Source organism: Mauremys reevesii, linkage group 3 (genome assembly GCF_016161935.1).
Source record: "Mauremys reevesii isolate NIE-2019 linkage group 3, ASM1616193v1, whole genome shotgun sequence".
NCBI classification, from domain to species: domain Eukaryota; kingdom Metazoa; phylum Chordata; order Testudines; family Geoemydidae; genus Mauremys; species Mauremys reevesii.
The window spans coordinates 108,955,846-108,971,221 of record NC_052625.1 but is presented as its reverse complement, the minus strand read 5'-3'; the positions used below and the strand labels follow the sequence as shown (position 1 = coordinate 108,971,221).

General features: G+C 39.1%; 1 protein-coding gene across 3 annotated transcripts in view; it reads right to left on the bottom strand.

The window, feature by feature from the left end:
* HBS1L (HBS1 like translational GTPase) overlaps nucleotides 1-15,376 on the bottom strand; it is a 131,505-nt gene that overhangs the window by 23,493 nt on the left and 92,636 nt on the right. For all 3 annotated transcript variants that reach the window (XM_039531471.1, XM_039531470.1, XM_039531472.1), the window contains exons 9-12: nucleotides 7,323-7,582; nucleotides 6,645-6,810; nucleotides 4,515-4,632; nucleotides 643-789 (exon numbers count right to left, since the gene is read on the bottom strand). In XM_039531471.1, the coding sequence (XP_039387405.1) occupies nucleotides 643-789; nucleotides 4,515-4,632; nucleotides 6,645-6,810; nucleotides 7,323-7,582 (691 nt within the window). The remainder of the gene's footprint in view (nucleotides 1-642; nucleotides 790-4,514; nucleotides 4,633-6,644; nucleotides 6,811-7,322; nucleotides 7,583-15,376) is intronic.

Below are 15,376 nucleotides of genomic sequence, written 5' to 3'. Positions count from 1 at the left end.
GGGCTCCGTATAGGCACAGAAATTTGCCTATCTGGAACAAGCTGTAGGGTAAATCTGCAGTTCTACTTCATGTCTAAAGATACTGTAAATTAACTTGTTCATGAACAGTACCCCTGATTTTGCTTTTTAATTCACACAGGTATAAAGGCAAAACAAAGCAGACTCAACAGGGATTTCTCTTAGATTAAATGTACTTAGTAATAAATTAAAACTAAAATGTAAAATAAGGGTAATATTAAATAAACAGCATGTTTTTGAGCAAATGCAGCAGCATGCCTTACAAGTGACTCATCAGCACCCCAGGTGGCTCTGCAACTGTCATCAGGGTGACAATCCCCATGACAGAAGTTTACCCCAGTAAATTTCAGCAGGATTAATTACAGAGTACCCTTTGGGGAGACTTAAAAAAAACACAAAGGGGAGTTACGTGTCCAACTCCCATTGACTTTCAATAGCAATTCAGCACCTAACTACCCCTTGTTGCTTTTGAAAATCTCCCTCTTCTTGGTCGATATGCTGAGTTTCTGAACACAGAATGAGGGAAGGACAAACCTTCTGGCCTCAGAACACATATCCCCTTAATTTAGGGCATACAGGAAGGGATGCAAGACTGTTCACTAAAGAAAACTATTAAGCAAGTACCTGGTCCATTTTATTGACTGCAACTGCCAGCTGTGTTACTCCAAGAGAGCGAACCAATAACCCATGTTCTCGAGTCTGTCCACCAGTCTCAAACCCTGCTTCAAACTCCCCCCTGCTGGCATCCACAACCAAGATAGCCACATCAGCCTAGGTAAGAAAAAAGATGGTTAGGAAAATAATTTCTACAAGAGGAATGGATTATGGATAAATATGGTCCTGACTGGTCACACAAAAACACATCTTAACCTTCTATGCTCACCAAGAGAATATCAGCATGACTTCAATTGAATGAGGACTGATTTCTAGATCACTAAATGTGGACAGGGAAACAATGAGACATGTACACCACAGTATGGTTAAATATAGAGATAGCAACTTTATTAAAACTATTAACCAGCTGGAGCTACTATTAAAACTACCTGACAGAGCTGTTCCAGTGTGGATTTCAAATGGGCATCAAAGGGCCTGGGTTCTACTAACCTGAGAATGGGTATGAGGGCAATGCCTTCTCTGTGCTCTCAGGCCTGCCCAGGAACTCTGGGTCCAAGCCAGAGTCCCAATTCAAGCCCTTTCTCCACACAAGTGATAAGAGGGATAAGATGAGGTGAGTTGAGCTACACACCAATTGACACAGAGACATATCATACCTCATCACTCTGTAATGTCGTGCCAATGCCTAAGCAGCCCCTTAGGTTACAGGGAACTCATATCAGACTCTCGTTTAACCAACCAACCACACCTCGAAACTGCCAAAGCTGCAACAAATAAAATTTAACCCTCCAAATATCTACAGTTGCCCTAAAAAATAAATAAATCACATTTGGGGCTGAAAAATGCATGAACTATTTTATTAGCACTGTGTACTATAAACCAGATCATGGCCTTTGATAGGGCTGCTTTGCATTTTTCAGATCAGCAGTTGGGGATTCCCTCAGAATGGCAAAACTCCCAATTACTGTAGATCCATCAGAGTCTGTTCTATGCCATCTCTTTATAAACATTTCCTCACAGTGTTGGGAGCATGGCAATAGCAGACCTCCAGAAATCTCCTACAGCAGAATATCACTCAAACCTCTAATTACATTAAAGGCTAGAATGGTCCCTGGCAGCCCTAAATATGGAGGGAGTATAAGGGAAGATTAAAGATTCCTCTGCCCCACCTAATCTTCACCTGCAGACCAAGGCTCTGGTCTTGCATATTCTCACGTTACTTACTTGTACAGTCACCAATATGAATCAACAATTTAAATAGAATTAAAGACAACAATACAGTTAAGTGCAGAATTTTCCAAAATTTCTGAGATTAAAGATCCCCTTTTCTACTTAAAAAAAAAAAAATCATGGACATTCTGTAACATGCATAAGCATCCACACCATAAAAAAACCCACAAGCCAGCAGATCTGCCATAGACATGTTATATGATTTTGGGCAACTCAATCTCAGTGTACCACAATTTCTCCATTTGAAAAATTATGATAATATCCACCTCTGTGATACACTTTAAGACTTTACATAGGGTCCTCTATAACAGTATGGAGTAAGACTCATTATAACAAATATGACTAGGGAATTACTTTTCAAACAAATATATAGTAATGAGATTACAGCCAAAATTTGCTTCTTGCCTGTCACTGAATCTTTGGCAATTATGTCCACAGAACAGTTTACTCAGACTTTCCTGCAGGCCATTATAGTGTCAGTTATTAAGGACAACTAACTGGCAAAAATGTAAAACGGACATTGTAAAATAGGAATTATTTCTAATATGAAAGAAAACATTACAATACATTTCAACGTCTAACATTCAAACCAGTAACAAGAATATGGACTGTATTGTGCATAGCAGAAGCAGCAGCTCAAAATAGTACTTTGTGCAAACCAAAACTGACTATCCTGACTTCTCTGTAAGTAAATTATCATCAATTCTGTTAATAGCTGTTTTTAAATTTTAGTCCATGCTTTTAAAGAAAAAAATTATCACATACATTTAAATATCTGTATCCATATTGTGATAGACCCAGCCAGTTGGGAACAGCAGAGTAGTAGAAGGGAGATATACTGGCCACTGGATAAGCAGTTTTCTGTTCCCTGAGTGACCAGAGCAGGGGCTGCTCCAGGCTAATGAGAACACCTGACTCCAATTAACCTGCTAAGAGTCAGGTTAGGCTGTTAAGCACCTGACTCTAATTAAGGCCCCTCTGATGCTATAAAAGGGCTCACTCCAGTCAGGCAAAGGGAGTCAGAGGAGAGGAAGTGTGTGTGTGGAACTGGGAGCAAGAGGCATGCAAGAAGCTGAGAGTGAGTAGGCATATACTGCTGGTGGACTGAGAAGTACAAGTGTTAGGAGACATTAGAAGGAAGGTCTGGTGGTGAGGACAAAGAAGGTGTTGGGAGGAGGCCATAGGGACGTAGCCCAGGGAGTTGTAGCTGTCAAGCAACTGAACCAAGAGGCACTCTAGACAGCTGCAGTCCACAGGGCCCTGGGCTGGAACCGGGAGTAGAGGGCAGGCCCGGGTTCCCCCCAAACCTCTCGACTCCTGATCAAACACAGGAGGCATTGACCTGGACTGTGGCTTCTACCAGAGGGGAAGGTCTCTGGGCTGTTTCCAAACCCACAGGGTGAATCTGTGAGGTGAGCAAATCTGCCAATAAGCGCAGGACCCACCAAGGTAGAGGAGGAACTTTGTCACAATATATATATAGCTTTGTTGTTCTCTCTCATTCAATTTATTTAATTTTAAAAAATCTATACAAAAGCTGTAGCTGCCCTTACTCTCAATCTTACAACAAACACACCCAGCAACACTGAAAAACCAAACATTCACAAAGGAACAAATTTCATTCAGCCCAGGCAGCCAGCAAGAAAAGCTTCCTTCCATTCCTCCTCATTCTGAGAGCATACCCTCAAATCCTCTCCAAAAAACCCTATTAAGTTGATGGTAGCTTTTGAAGCATGCCTGGTAAGTCATCAAACTCAGGCTATTTCAGACCACATTGCAGAGCAAGTTCCAGAGTCCCAGGACTTTCACAGAGAATACCCTGCTGGCAGTCCTCTTCATTTCATAACAGGGGAAAATCCAGCTCAAGCAACTCTGCAAGACTGCAACTGTGGCAGTACGTCAAGTGGTGATCTCTCTGACAGATAGGTCCCAGCCATTCAGGGCTTTAATATGTAACTACCAACACCTGAAACTTCATCCTGAGACCAACAGACAGCAAATGCAAATCCCAGAGCACTAGTGTCATGTGCTTCCAGCAAGATGGCCCAGTAAGCTAGCCCATGCAATCTGCACTAGCTTCAGTCTCCTGAATATCTTCAACTGTACTCTCACATAGTATGTTATCTGCTGTTTTCACTCAAAGCTTCTTACAACGCTTTACCCTATAAAACTTTTTCAGCATTGTCAAGCAGTACATACATGTCAAGTTTGAATATTTAAAGCTGAGCTGTTCTTGGAGTTATCCTAGTGCACTGAAGTATTCAGAATAGCTCATTAACAAACGTGAAAACCTTTTACCTCAATATAGTCGACTAACCTAAAATACTGCCTTTAAAATTTCCAGAAAAGAATGTCAGCTTTCAGTTTAGAAAAAGCATAAGACATTTCAGTTTTTAAGACTCCTTTCCTTCCTGAAAATAAAGACTTACTTTTCCATATTTTTTTCTACAGGTTAGGAAGCACAGAATAAAATTTACATTTATGATATTTTGAACAGAATAAGATTAACTGATAATATGCAGTATATAGAAACTCTGTTAAAGATTCCACTACCTTTTTTTTATGTAAAGGTTAGATTCAAATAATTTAGAATACTAAATTATAAAACATCACATTATACTTGATAGGTGCAGTTAAGAAATGTTTGCTACCTGTGCAGCTCCTGTGATCATATTTGGGATGAAATCTTTATGGCCCGGAGCATCCATCAATGTAATAACTTTAGTCTTTGTCTCAAATTTGGTCATACCCACATCCATTGTTACTCCCCTTAAATAAAACAAACATGTAATACACCATTACAACTGCTTCCAAAGTTCTCCACACAAAGTTATTAGACTTAACAAATCAGAACACTGTGTCTGCCATTTGATTTAACCAGTACTAAATTTTGGCCAATTTAATAAGTCTATTTGTGGCACTGACTTTCCCTTTCATTGGAGAAACTATCCATCTGCATCAGAATTTCATCTTAAAGAAGTTAAGAAAGCATGTGTTGCTGAGAGAAGTTTTACTCTCCTTCCCCTTTATATGCTGCTTTGCTATGTATAAAGATATTCAAATCTAATTCTGCTATGCCAGGCAGGAAGGGAGATGTATAGTCAGCCAAAAAATGCTGATAGGAAGAGAACAGGCAAAGAGGCTGAAAATATGACAGCCGTATACAATAATGGATTATGTCCTCGAATCAAAGAACAAGTAGCAAAGTTCAGAATTAACTATTAAAGCGCAAAGCAGCTGTCACATTTTCTAAGTCAGTATTTTGAAGTTCTCCACCCCTGCAAAAATAGGCATCAACAGCAACAAGAGCACAACCAAGAAAAAATTACTACATATACAACTACAGGAATAAGATTATATTTTTGTAAATGTCCCCCTCATTCACATATGCCTGTTATCATTTAGAAAGGGCAGAATAGTTCTGGACTCAATTCTAAATTTGACTAAATAGCACCTGTGGGAAATTGCCTTGGCCCATCTATTTTTTAAATCATGATGCCAAATGACAGCAAAGAACTATCTAAATATCTGAGGAGAGCTTCAGAACACTTTAGTTTTCAAATATAGGCTTGAGAGTGGAGAAGGATGAGGGAAAAATCAATCAAGAAGGGTGGAAATTGTTTTGAGGGTGGAAATTCTCTAAGTTTCCCTTAAAACATGGAATAAATCTTTTATTTACAGAAATAAAGGCAAAAAGACCTTGCTTCCCTTTTATATATCCTGATGTTTAATAACACTTTCGTTTTAAGGCAATATTTAGAAATATTTTATTACCAGACGGCCAAATTCTATTTTCAAGTTTTTAAACTTTGAGACAAAAACCATTTTTCACATTTTTGTCTGCAACACTGATTTTTGGTTGACTTTTTTTTTTTTTTTTTTTTACCTTTTCACACACAAGCCTGTATTGAACATATGTACGGGAAGACTGGCAAATGCAGAAGTTTAGTTATAAGTCTGAACACTGCACAAGTTCATTTCTCTTTTCTTTTTAAAAAAGCTAGTCTCTCTGCAGCCCACTCCACTCCCCATTCCTTTGCATCAGTTTACATTTTCAAGGTTATCTATGCAACCAGAGGAGCTTTGATACCATGGGTGATGAGCATGACATAAAAATACAATTACATTAGATAAACAAATTTCTCTGTGGTTTTAAATGAAGCCTAAGATACTGGTGAATGCCACAAAAACTGTAGTAAGATATTAATTCTACAGTTTAGTTCATGTTTTTCTGAACACAGGTCATTGTCCACAGATCCAATTTATATAGCTTTAAAAAGCCATTTTATGAATTTTTTTAATTATCCACACCACTTCCTCCTCATGTATTTCCTCACTGTAATACAATTTAAAATGCATTACACATTATTTCAATGTAATATGTTACTGGCGGGGACTTTTCAAAAATAGTTCTAATATTAATTTAATGAGTCAGATATAATAGACTAAAAATGTCACCTTCCTTAAACTCCTCACATGTGCTGGTGCCTTGATCAAACAAATTCTATCAGCTCCTCATACTGAGGATTTTAACCAAAAAAAAAACAAAACCAAAACCCAATTTCTCAATGGCATTTCATTTCCACAACCAAGAAAAGACACTGACTTTTCTTTCAATCGTGTATATCTATGTACACACAGAGGATGAAATATTTCCTACCAAACATTTTACTTTTAAAACATTTAATGTAGGTAGCACATAGCTAATTAATAGAATGACATTTAGTAACACGTTACAATCAGAAAGAACATTAGTTCACACTAGAAGATAACTTGCCTACCTTTCTCTTTCTTCCCCAGTTTCATCCAAGACCCATGCATAAGCAAATGAAGCTTTGCCAGCCTTTTTGGATTCCTGCTCATATTTGTGCATAGTTCGTTTGTTCACGTTGCCCAGAAGGTAGAGTAAATGACCCATTAGAGTACTTTTACCTGCATCAACATGCCCTAAGAAGGGAAGTAAACATTAGACTACTATTACTAGACTTGATAATACAGCTGGAAAAGAAACACAGTGGCAGACAGGGGAATCTAATGCCCTGAAGTTTTGTTTCATGCTCATGCAATTCACAGAGTCTGATAATCATATATAGTAGCAGACAGAGAGAGAGGTTTTCTAGACAGAAGAAATGGGTGAAGTTTGACAATGACTTCTGCTTAACTCATGTTAAAAAGAATAATGCTAAAAAGAGAGTCAACTTTAAAGTATATTTTATGTTGACAAGATGAGGATGGGGGATAGGCAGAAGGCCTAGTTAGCATTTTAGTCCATGCAGGTTAAAAGTGGCTCCCGCCACAGAGGAAGGGTAAAACCGATGGGTTTTAGTGCAATCTGAGATATTTCCTTTCCTAAACGGAGGAATGTCTTGCTTCTGCATCACTCCCAGACTCAATAAGCACACGTTTCTGGCCCAAAATGTATTCAATTTGGAATTAAAATAAAGAAAAAAGGGTATTACCTATTACCACTAAATTCAGCAGCTGTTTTCCTCCTTGCCTCTTCTCCAGCTCTGCTTTCACATCTATTTGTTGTCTTGTCTTACTAGACTTTTTCACTGGAGTAGGTACTGTATTCTGCTCTTCTGGAATCTGAATTGTTTGGGATGGAAGAGCTGATTTAGAGACCAACTCAACTACTCCAGAAGTGACACTGGAATCTTCAGATGATGGTCTTTTTTGAGGTGTATTAGCACTATGGCCATTCTCTTCAGCAATCACACTAGGGAAAGCAAAGAGAAAACAAAGATTTATAGAGAATGTCACTGAAGCCCTACACAGCGTCAGAGAACAAAGGGGGTTTCTCTTTACGTAGAGTCCAACCCTTCAAATTAAGAATCTCTGATAAGTAGTTAGAGACTATTAAAATGGAAGTGACAAACAACTGGACACAAACGACAGATATAGGCTCTGAATATCTTGCCTGAAAAGCAGCCTGAACAAAAGCAAAATAAGAAAGCATCCCATGTACTATTTGAAATTCAGGTAAGACAAAAACCCTCTTCCTCATGGCCACTTCTTTTGATGGAGAGGGAAGAGACAGTTGAGGGGTTGTCTTTGCTGCAGAGTTAACTTGGACTCTTACCTGGAGGTTGTTCCTAACCTGGCTCCATACACAAGAACCTCTCACCCAACTGTGGTGGTGTTTTACAAACAGGTTAGCTGACAAGTCCTCGGGTATAGGTTAAAGCCTGAGTGCTGCTTATACTTGGGCTGATAATGCACCCAATTTGTTGCATGCATGCAGGCTAAACCACTCGAGTGCTAGTTGTTCTCCAATGCCTTTCCAAAAGTCAGCATGGTTGCCATGTTTATGGAAAGTTGTGTTGGGGAAGGTAGGTTTAACTTAAAAAAAAAAAAAAGAGGAAGGATGGTTTTATGATTAAGGCAATGGCCTGGGATTCAGGACATCTACAGGTTGGGGTGTCTTCCCAACTCTACCACAGATCTTCTGTGTGACCCTGGTTACATCATTTCCTCTCTCTCTCTGCCTCAGTTCCCCATCTGTAAAATAAGGCTAACAATCCCTAATTCACAGATGTGTCAGAAGGATAAATTCATTAGAGTTGCTCAGATAGTTATGGTGATATCCACCACAGAAAAGCCAAACACAGTAAACAAAAAATGAAGACTGAAAAATTTCCCATGCTGGCTTATACACAAAGCTTCAGAAAAATCTGATTCAGTCTCTGTGCATGTAAGCTGCCTGGTGAACAAGGATGGGATCAATGACCCCCAGCTGGGCTTAAAAGATGACACTGGAACCCAAGAGGGGACAGAGAGCTGATGGAGTCAGGAGAAGGACAGGCGAGAGCTGCCTGAAGAAGAGAGGAGAGACCCAGGAGCAGCAGCAGCAAAAAGCTGGTACAGTAAGCGACTGGAAAGAGCAAAAGGTTGATGGTGAGGACTGGCCAGAGCTGGGGAACCCCTGGTAAGTTAAAGGAGAGCTTGTGGATCAGCCCCTATAAAGAAGGGGAAGAACCAGCCTGCTTAAGAGAAGCTGAGCCCAGTACAAGGTTGATACTGAAGGACAGATCCAAGGAGCAGGGGTAGGACTCACAGGCAAAGAGGTCTGGTCAGTGGAACACTGCAGGGAGCTCTGTTGTGGGAGACATGACTTGGGACTATGGGAGAGAAGCAGGTCTTGGAAATCTGAGGTAGGTGCCTAGAGAATGGGGCCTAGACACGGGCTGAAAGGAACTGTGACCAAGTGAGTGATGACTCTCTGGTAGGTGATCTGGGAACAGTGACCTTTGAATGGGATTGAAGAGCTTCTGCATAGTAAACATTTGTTTTACTTTAGGATTTTTTAGAAGAATTGTGGACTGCAACCCTTTAAATGAATAAAAGGGTATAATTGCCACTAAGAGAAAATATTACTTTTCACGAGTGGATTTCAAGGGGAAACTGAGGCAGGTGTACACATTCTGCACCAGCTTGCCATTGGAGGGTGCTCCAGGCAGTGCCACATAATCACACTGCACTTTAAAAAAATATTTATAGGGGATGGAAGGATGTTACTGCAATAATAATATCTGCGTCCTCCCATCTCCCTCCAAACCCCAATATCCTTTTGCCGCTGGCTTTTCTGGAGGCAGATAACTTTATTCATCACTTTTGGCCCAAGAAGCCCTGCCAATGGAAGATAATACAATCTCAAGCTGCATCAGAGTGAGTTTTCATGATTCACTTCCCATTTACCTGTCAGAGTATATTTCCCTGTTTCCTCCCCTTCAGCTTTCATAACCAAAACTACTTTTCCATATACATCAGAATCCTGTGATCAGCATGGTGTTCTGCCTCATCCTTTTATCACATGATGGCATCAAACAGTGTAGCTGACTCACTTTCTGCCAGTTTTCAACCCTACTAGGAATTTCTTTCTTACTTTAGGCCAATGATTTTCAAGTTGTGATCTGTGGACCCCAGGAGGTGCACAGAATATGTCTAAGATTTCCAAAGAAGTCCATACCTCCATTTGAAATTTCTTTTAGGAGTCCACAAATGAAAAAAGGTTGAAAACTACTTTGGGCTATTTTCCATGACACAAATTCCATGACACAATCTAACTCAGATTTTCTAACTCTTATAATTGTAGTGACAGAGACAGAATAGTTTATGATCTAGTCAGATCTCTAACTAAAAGAAATTAAGCCTGGTAAGGACCCATGCTGCACACCTGCAAAGGAAGTCTACCACATGTAATGCAGGAAGTGGCATTGGTGATTTTATATGTCACACCCTTTCCTCAGATTCAGAACTAAACTAAGTGGCCCAGTACTGTATCAGGGCAATGTGTTGCTGGAGAGGCCATCTTCCTGATGAGATCTAAAGCCAAGGCCCTGATAGTCATTAAAGACCCCTGTCCCCATGGCACCCCATTTAGATGTGTGAGAGCTCTTTTGTCTTGGTCACATTCCAACAAAATAAATTCCCCCTGTAATTTAAACTGAAGAAGCTATTCTTCATTTCCTGTGCTAAAGATCTGAAAGTAGTGGATCATCAAAACATTCATATTTAAAAGTAGTTAAGGGGAAAAAAATGACTGCATAGGAACTAATCTACAGAAAAATATAACATCGACCATCTATGCTTGCTTTTACTAGAAAAAATTTCAAATCAGCACCTATTCTGCATTGTGTACCAAAGTCCTTCATTTTTTTAAAAAAGTTACTTAAACAAATAGTATGTCAGGTTTAAACTGAATGCCTGTTCTAGAAACAAACCAGTACTAAGTTCATTTCATGCAAAATCACCTTCCCCAATTCCTGTCCATTTAGACAAGTATTTCATAACACAAAATATATAATTAGTTTTTCCACCAAATACACATGCACAGAGAACTGTAGTGAGAGCACTTTTCCCACACCTGAACAGTAGATTTAAATAGCAGAAGTTATAAAGTAGGCCAAATCAGTTTTGACAGAAGTCATGCATTATTTCGGAGTTACATACGTATACATACTTTACTTGTATCAAGCTTTTCCCATCAAGATAAAGATGCTCTTCTAGCCTTTTCTCAGATTTTTTTTTTAGGTACTTATACTTCATAATTTTAACACCCAATCCTTTCAGACTGAAGCGTAACACTTGCACATATTCAAAAGAACAGATATACTTTATATTGATCTCCTTATGACATTTAAAGATCTAGAGAGAAGTTCTTGCATAAGAAAAGAGGTCAAACTGACTTTGTAGATGGCAACCCACTACCTTCTCTTTCATTGTCTGCACAACTTCCCATGCTAATTAAAGACAAAAGTTAAACTATATGAAGAAACTATATGAAACTGCAATTAATACAACCCCAAAAGCAGAATTCAGAAGTTTTTCTGCAGGTTTTCAAGCATGGTTCTAGAGATTTTTATACTAAGGCTACCCAAATACCAAGGTAAAGACAAAAAAACAAGAACACTGAACAACAGATTAAAAAATTAATCACAGGTTATAACTTTTTTATTGGCTTAACTATATTTATTAAAGTCTCAATTTCTTAGCAGTAATCTTTTATGGCTGTGTATTAATTAGAATTTTCTCAGAAAATTAGTCCTTGATAATTACTTAGAAAATGTAAAGCTTCATATTCTAGGGGATTTTCTTTCTTCAGAGTTCTGGGTGCAACTGTAAGTACAGCAGTCTTTAGGGATCTCAAAATACACAGTCAGAGAGACCATCAATTTGTAAAAGGCATAAATCTCATCTCTGGCAGCCTATGTGCACAGCCTCAATTATCCAGATGCCTCCAGCAATGCTATGATCCTTTCCAATGAGGCCCCTAATGGCTGGCTGCCACCTCCCCTACTTAGTCATTAGCTATTTGTCACATAAGTATCGTTACCTATAGTTCACTCTCCATGGGACTGAAGAAATTAAAAATAGAATGCCAAGTCCAGGAGGGGGGGGGGGTCACTCCTCCCTTCCAAATTAGCGGGAAAAAACCTTGCTGTTAGAAGTTCTCCCAGAAAAAAAAGGTACTGCTGCTATGTGGCAAGGAGCTCTGCCTGAGTCCCCCGAGTGTCCTTCCCTGGTAATGCAGATTTGAAACAGTAGACACTTAAACAAAACATTTTCTCATCTCCCTTCTGCTTGAGCTGCATGATGAGAACTGGGAAGGGGACTTGGGAAACACAAGCAGGGAAAGATTTTATAAAGGAGGGTTTGGAGACCCTTGAGGAGGGACACATTAGGTGCGCTGGTTGCAAAAGGAGATGAAAGCACAATAGGAAAGAAAGGAAAGGACGTGAGGAAAAAGGGGATGAGGGTAAAAGGAAGAAAACTATAGAAAAAATGGAATGGAGAAGAATTATGCTGAGGAGCTGATGTAAGATGGAAAGGGAATAAAGAAATGAGAAAAGGAAAGAAAAAGCAAGTAAAGCGACAATCTTAAGGTTATTAAATGCATTAATTTGTATACTTATATTTCGGTTTGGGTATAAACCTAAGGGTAATAAGGGGAGGGGAGATTTGGGAATTCAAGGATTAGGACTGGAGAAGCAGAAGGGAGAAAGATGGTGCAATTGAAAAGGGGTTTTGCAAAGTGGAGAGTCAGGCAAATAGGTTGAGCGACCTGCTTATAAATGGGACAGGGGAAACTGAGGAGCCTGGGAAATAGATTGAGCGACTCTGCTAATCAAATCCAAGTTCTCAACTTGACCCAAAACTTTATTTCAGGTACTATGATGTCATTGCTAGAAGAGGAAGCACCACAATGACATTTTATCAAACACATGACAATATTGCCACAACATGAGACATTACTATCACTGATGCAACACCATGATGTGAATTAGAAGCATCAAGATGATGAATCATAGTACCAAATACTCACGGAGCCTCAGCTGAAAAAACCCAAAGCTGTCTTTAAATTGATCATAAAACTTCCCTCAAATAGGCAAAAAGCAAAAATCTATGAAAAAGTGAAGCAGTTCAAAACACAGTAGGATGAAACTATTTCATTAATTTATTGAAGGAAAAGAAGCTTCAACAACCTCTATCCCAGAAGAATTCTCAAAGTGTTTATGCAGTTGAGTGTTCTCTTGAATAATATACGTATACACCACTTTGTGATCTATGTACTTTTAGGGACTGATGTGTTAGAATGCCTGTCTGTCTCAATACTGCAAATTAAGTAAAACACAATAGAAAATGTGCAGTTCCATCTGTTATGGTCTAATTATGTGAATGCATTACAAAATGTGCAATTTCTTCTGTTACGGTTTAACCAGGGCCGGCTCCAGGCACCAGCTCAGCAAGCAGGTGCTTGGGGCGGCCCATGGAGAGGGGCGGCACATCCGGCTCTTTGGCGGCGGGTCCCTCACTCCCTCTCGGAGCGAAACACCAGCCGCCGAATTGCCACCGAAGACTGAAGCGGCAGCGGTAGAGCAGATCGTGACTTTTTTTTTTTTTTTGCTGCTTGGAGCGGCAAAAACCCTGGAGCTGGCCCTGGGTTTAACTATGTGAATTTCAGTTAAATATTCTTTGTAATCTTCCAGTCAGGAGGGATACTAAACCTCTTTTGTACAGCAAGCTCTCTTTGGGAAACTTACATTTATTAAGGAAGCTCTCAAAATTAGTTTGCCCATTCCAAATTATAGCTACACAAATTTGGTCAGTATGGCTGAAAAAATCATCCTCATTTGCTTCCATTTGCTCTGGTTTCTTTCATGAATTCATGCACAGACAGAAAATGGTAATATTGTCTTTAGCTAGTAGAGTGAGAAGCAGTTTATCAGAAATGAACAAACCATATTTTTCCAGGATAATCCCTGTAAAATATTCACCAACCCCAAGAAAGGCAACCAGAACTCTATAAGCAATTCACAACTGCCAATAACCATCCATTTGTTTTAATAAGCTTCTTTAAAGAAGAAAAGATCACATTTTATATTAAGGTTCCATTTACAGAGTTTATAAAGGATTAATAAAGTATTTATAAAATGTTTTAATAAATGCTTAATTGATTGTTATGGAGTCCAACAGATTGCTTATAACCTTCTATAACACTGAAGTGCATTAATAGCTACAAGCACATGCTACTCATCTCTGTAGTGCACTTATTTTAAAACTATTTATTAACTCTTTGTAAGCCATTTATAAATGGAACCTTAACATCAAGAATGACTAAAGAAAACTAATAAAGAATTGTTCATAGATATTATTAAACTTTGCAATTCTCTTGATCCTAAACAACATACTATTATGCTTTCAGTATTCCAGATCATACTAGTGTAAAAGAAAACACTGTAGTACAGAGACTCAGTGTTGTGGGGGGAGGGAGTTGTTTCTAGTTCAGAACTACATGTGTAACAGCTGTAAAGCAATGATAAGGTTGTAAAACAACAATAATATTTTGGCTAACCACTCTGTGTCTAGCTACAGGCGCCTCCACTCAGCTTCCTATAGACTAAACTCTCCATTGTATGGTCTTCTCCAACCTGTCTATGCATGTAAAATACAAATCTTATTAACTAACCCTTCAAGAAGTGCTCCTTGTTTGCCAGGATGCTTCTCTAGTCTTACACCAGGACTCTCTTCAGATCTCACATCTTACATAATCAATGACGACTTTTCCATGACTCCACTAGAGTAAAACTCCATTCAAATAATGGTAGCTTTTTGCACAGAACAAAGCCTTCCCCCATCCTAATTAGTTGCATCACTTCTATAACATTCCCAACTATTTTTAAATGAAGTACTGACTGAGAAATTAAACCTACCTCAGAACACCGAGCATTCAAACCCAGCTGGATGACAAGCAGCTATTTCAGAGTTGAGGACTGCTATAATACAAAACAGCACCACCACTAAAAGGGAAGCATATACAGCTCCACTTTAGGGTCACTGGAGAAGAGAAAGGGATAGCGACAACCCTGACAAAACTACTGATCATTTCAAAAAGAAAATGGAGCACCAGGTGCCTATCCTGAATTTACTTTAGCCTCTGGATATGGGAGTAGTCTTCCAGAGTTTACCTCCCTGTTGCCCCAAGAAATGGACAACACAGGAACTCAAAGTGTGGCTGCTGTTCAATTGACAGTAAATGCATGATCAGCTCCAAACTGCTTTTTTTATATGAAGAATATTTTTAATTGTGATTTTTGTTAGGCACTTAAAAAACAAACTATTCCTACAATCCTTTTAGGACTGTTGACGGATGGAGAGCTTTATCACTTACATCTACTTTTTCTCTTTCTTTTTTAGAAACTTTTACTCAGAGCAACGAGTTTTACCACTTCCCATGCAGAACCACAGACTATAAAAGGTGCCATAAGAAACACTAGAGAGGGAGGGTGGTGATCTGTCCGTACTGAAGTAAATGAGAAAAAGATTTCACCCAGAGTCGCTGGTTACTATGAATATATGTGTATCACTGGTCATATCTTAACTCTGTTTCACAGATTCCCCAGCAGTACTGGCAAGATTTTGAAAGACTCCAGGAGTTACATGTTAGAGTCATCCTCCAACTCACAGATTATAAATTGCTCCAGGTAAATAGCTAAAAGTAGTTATTGCCACC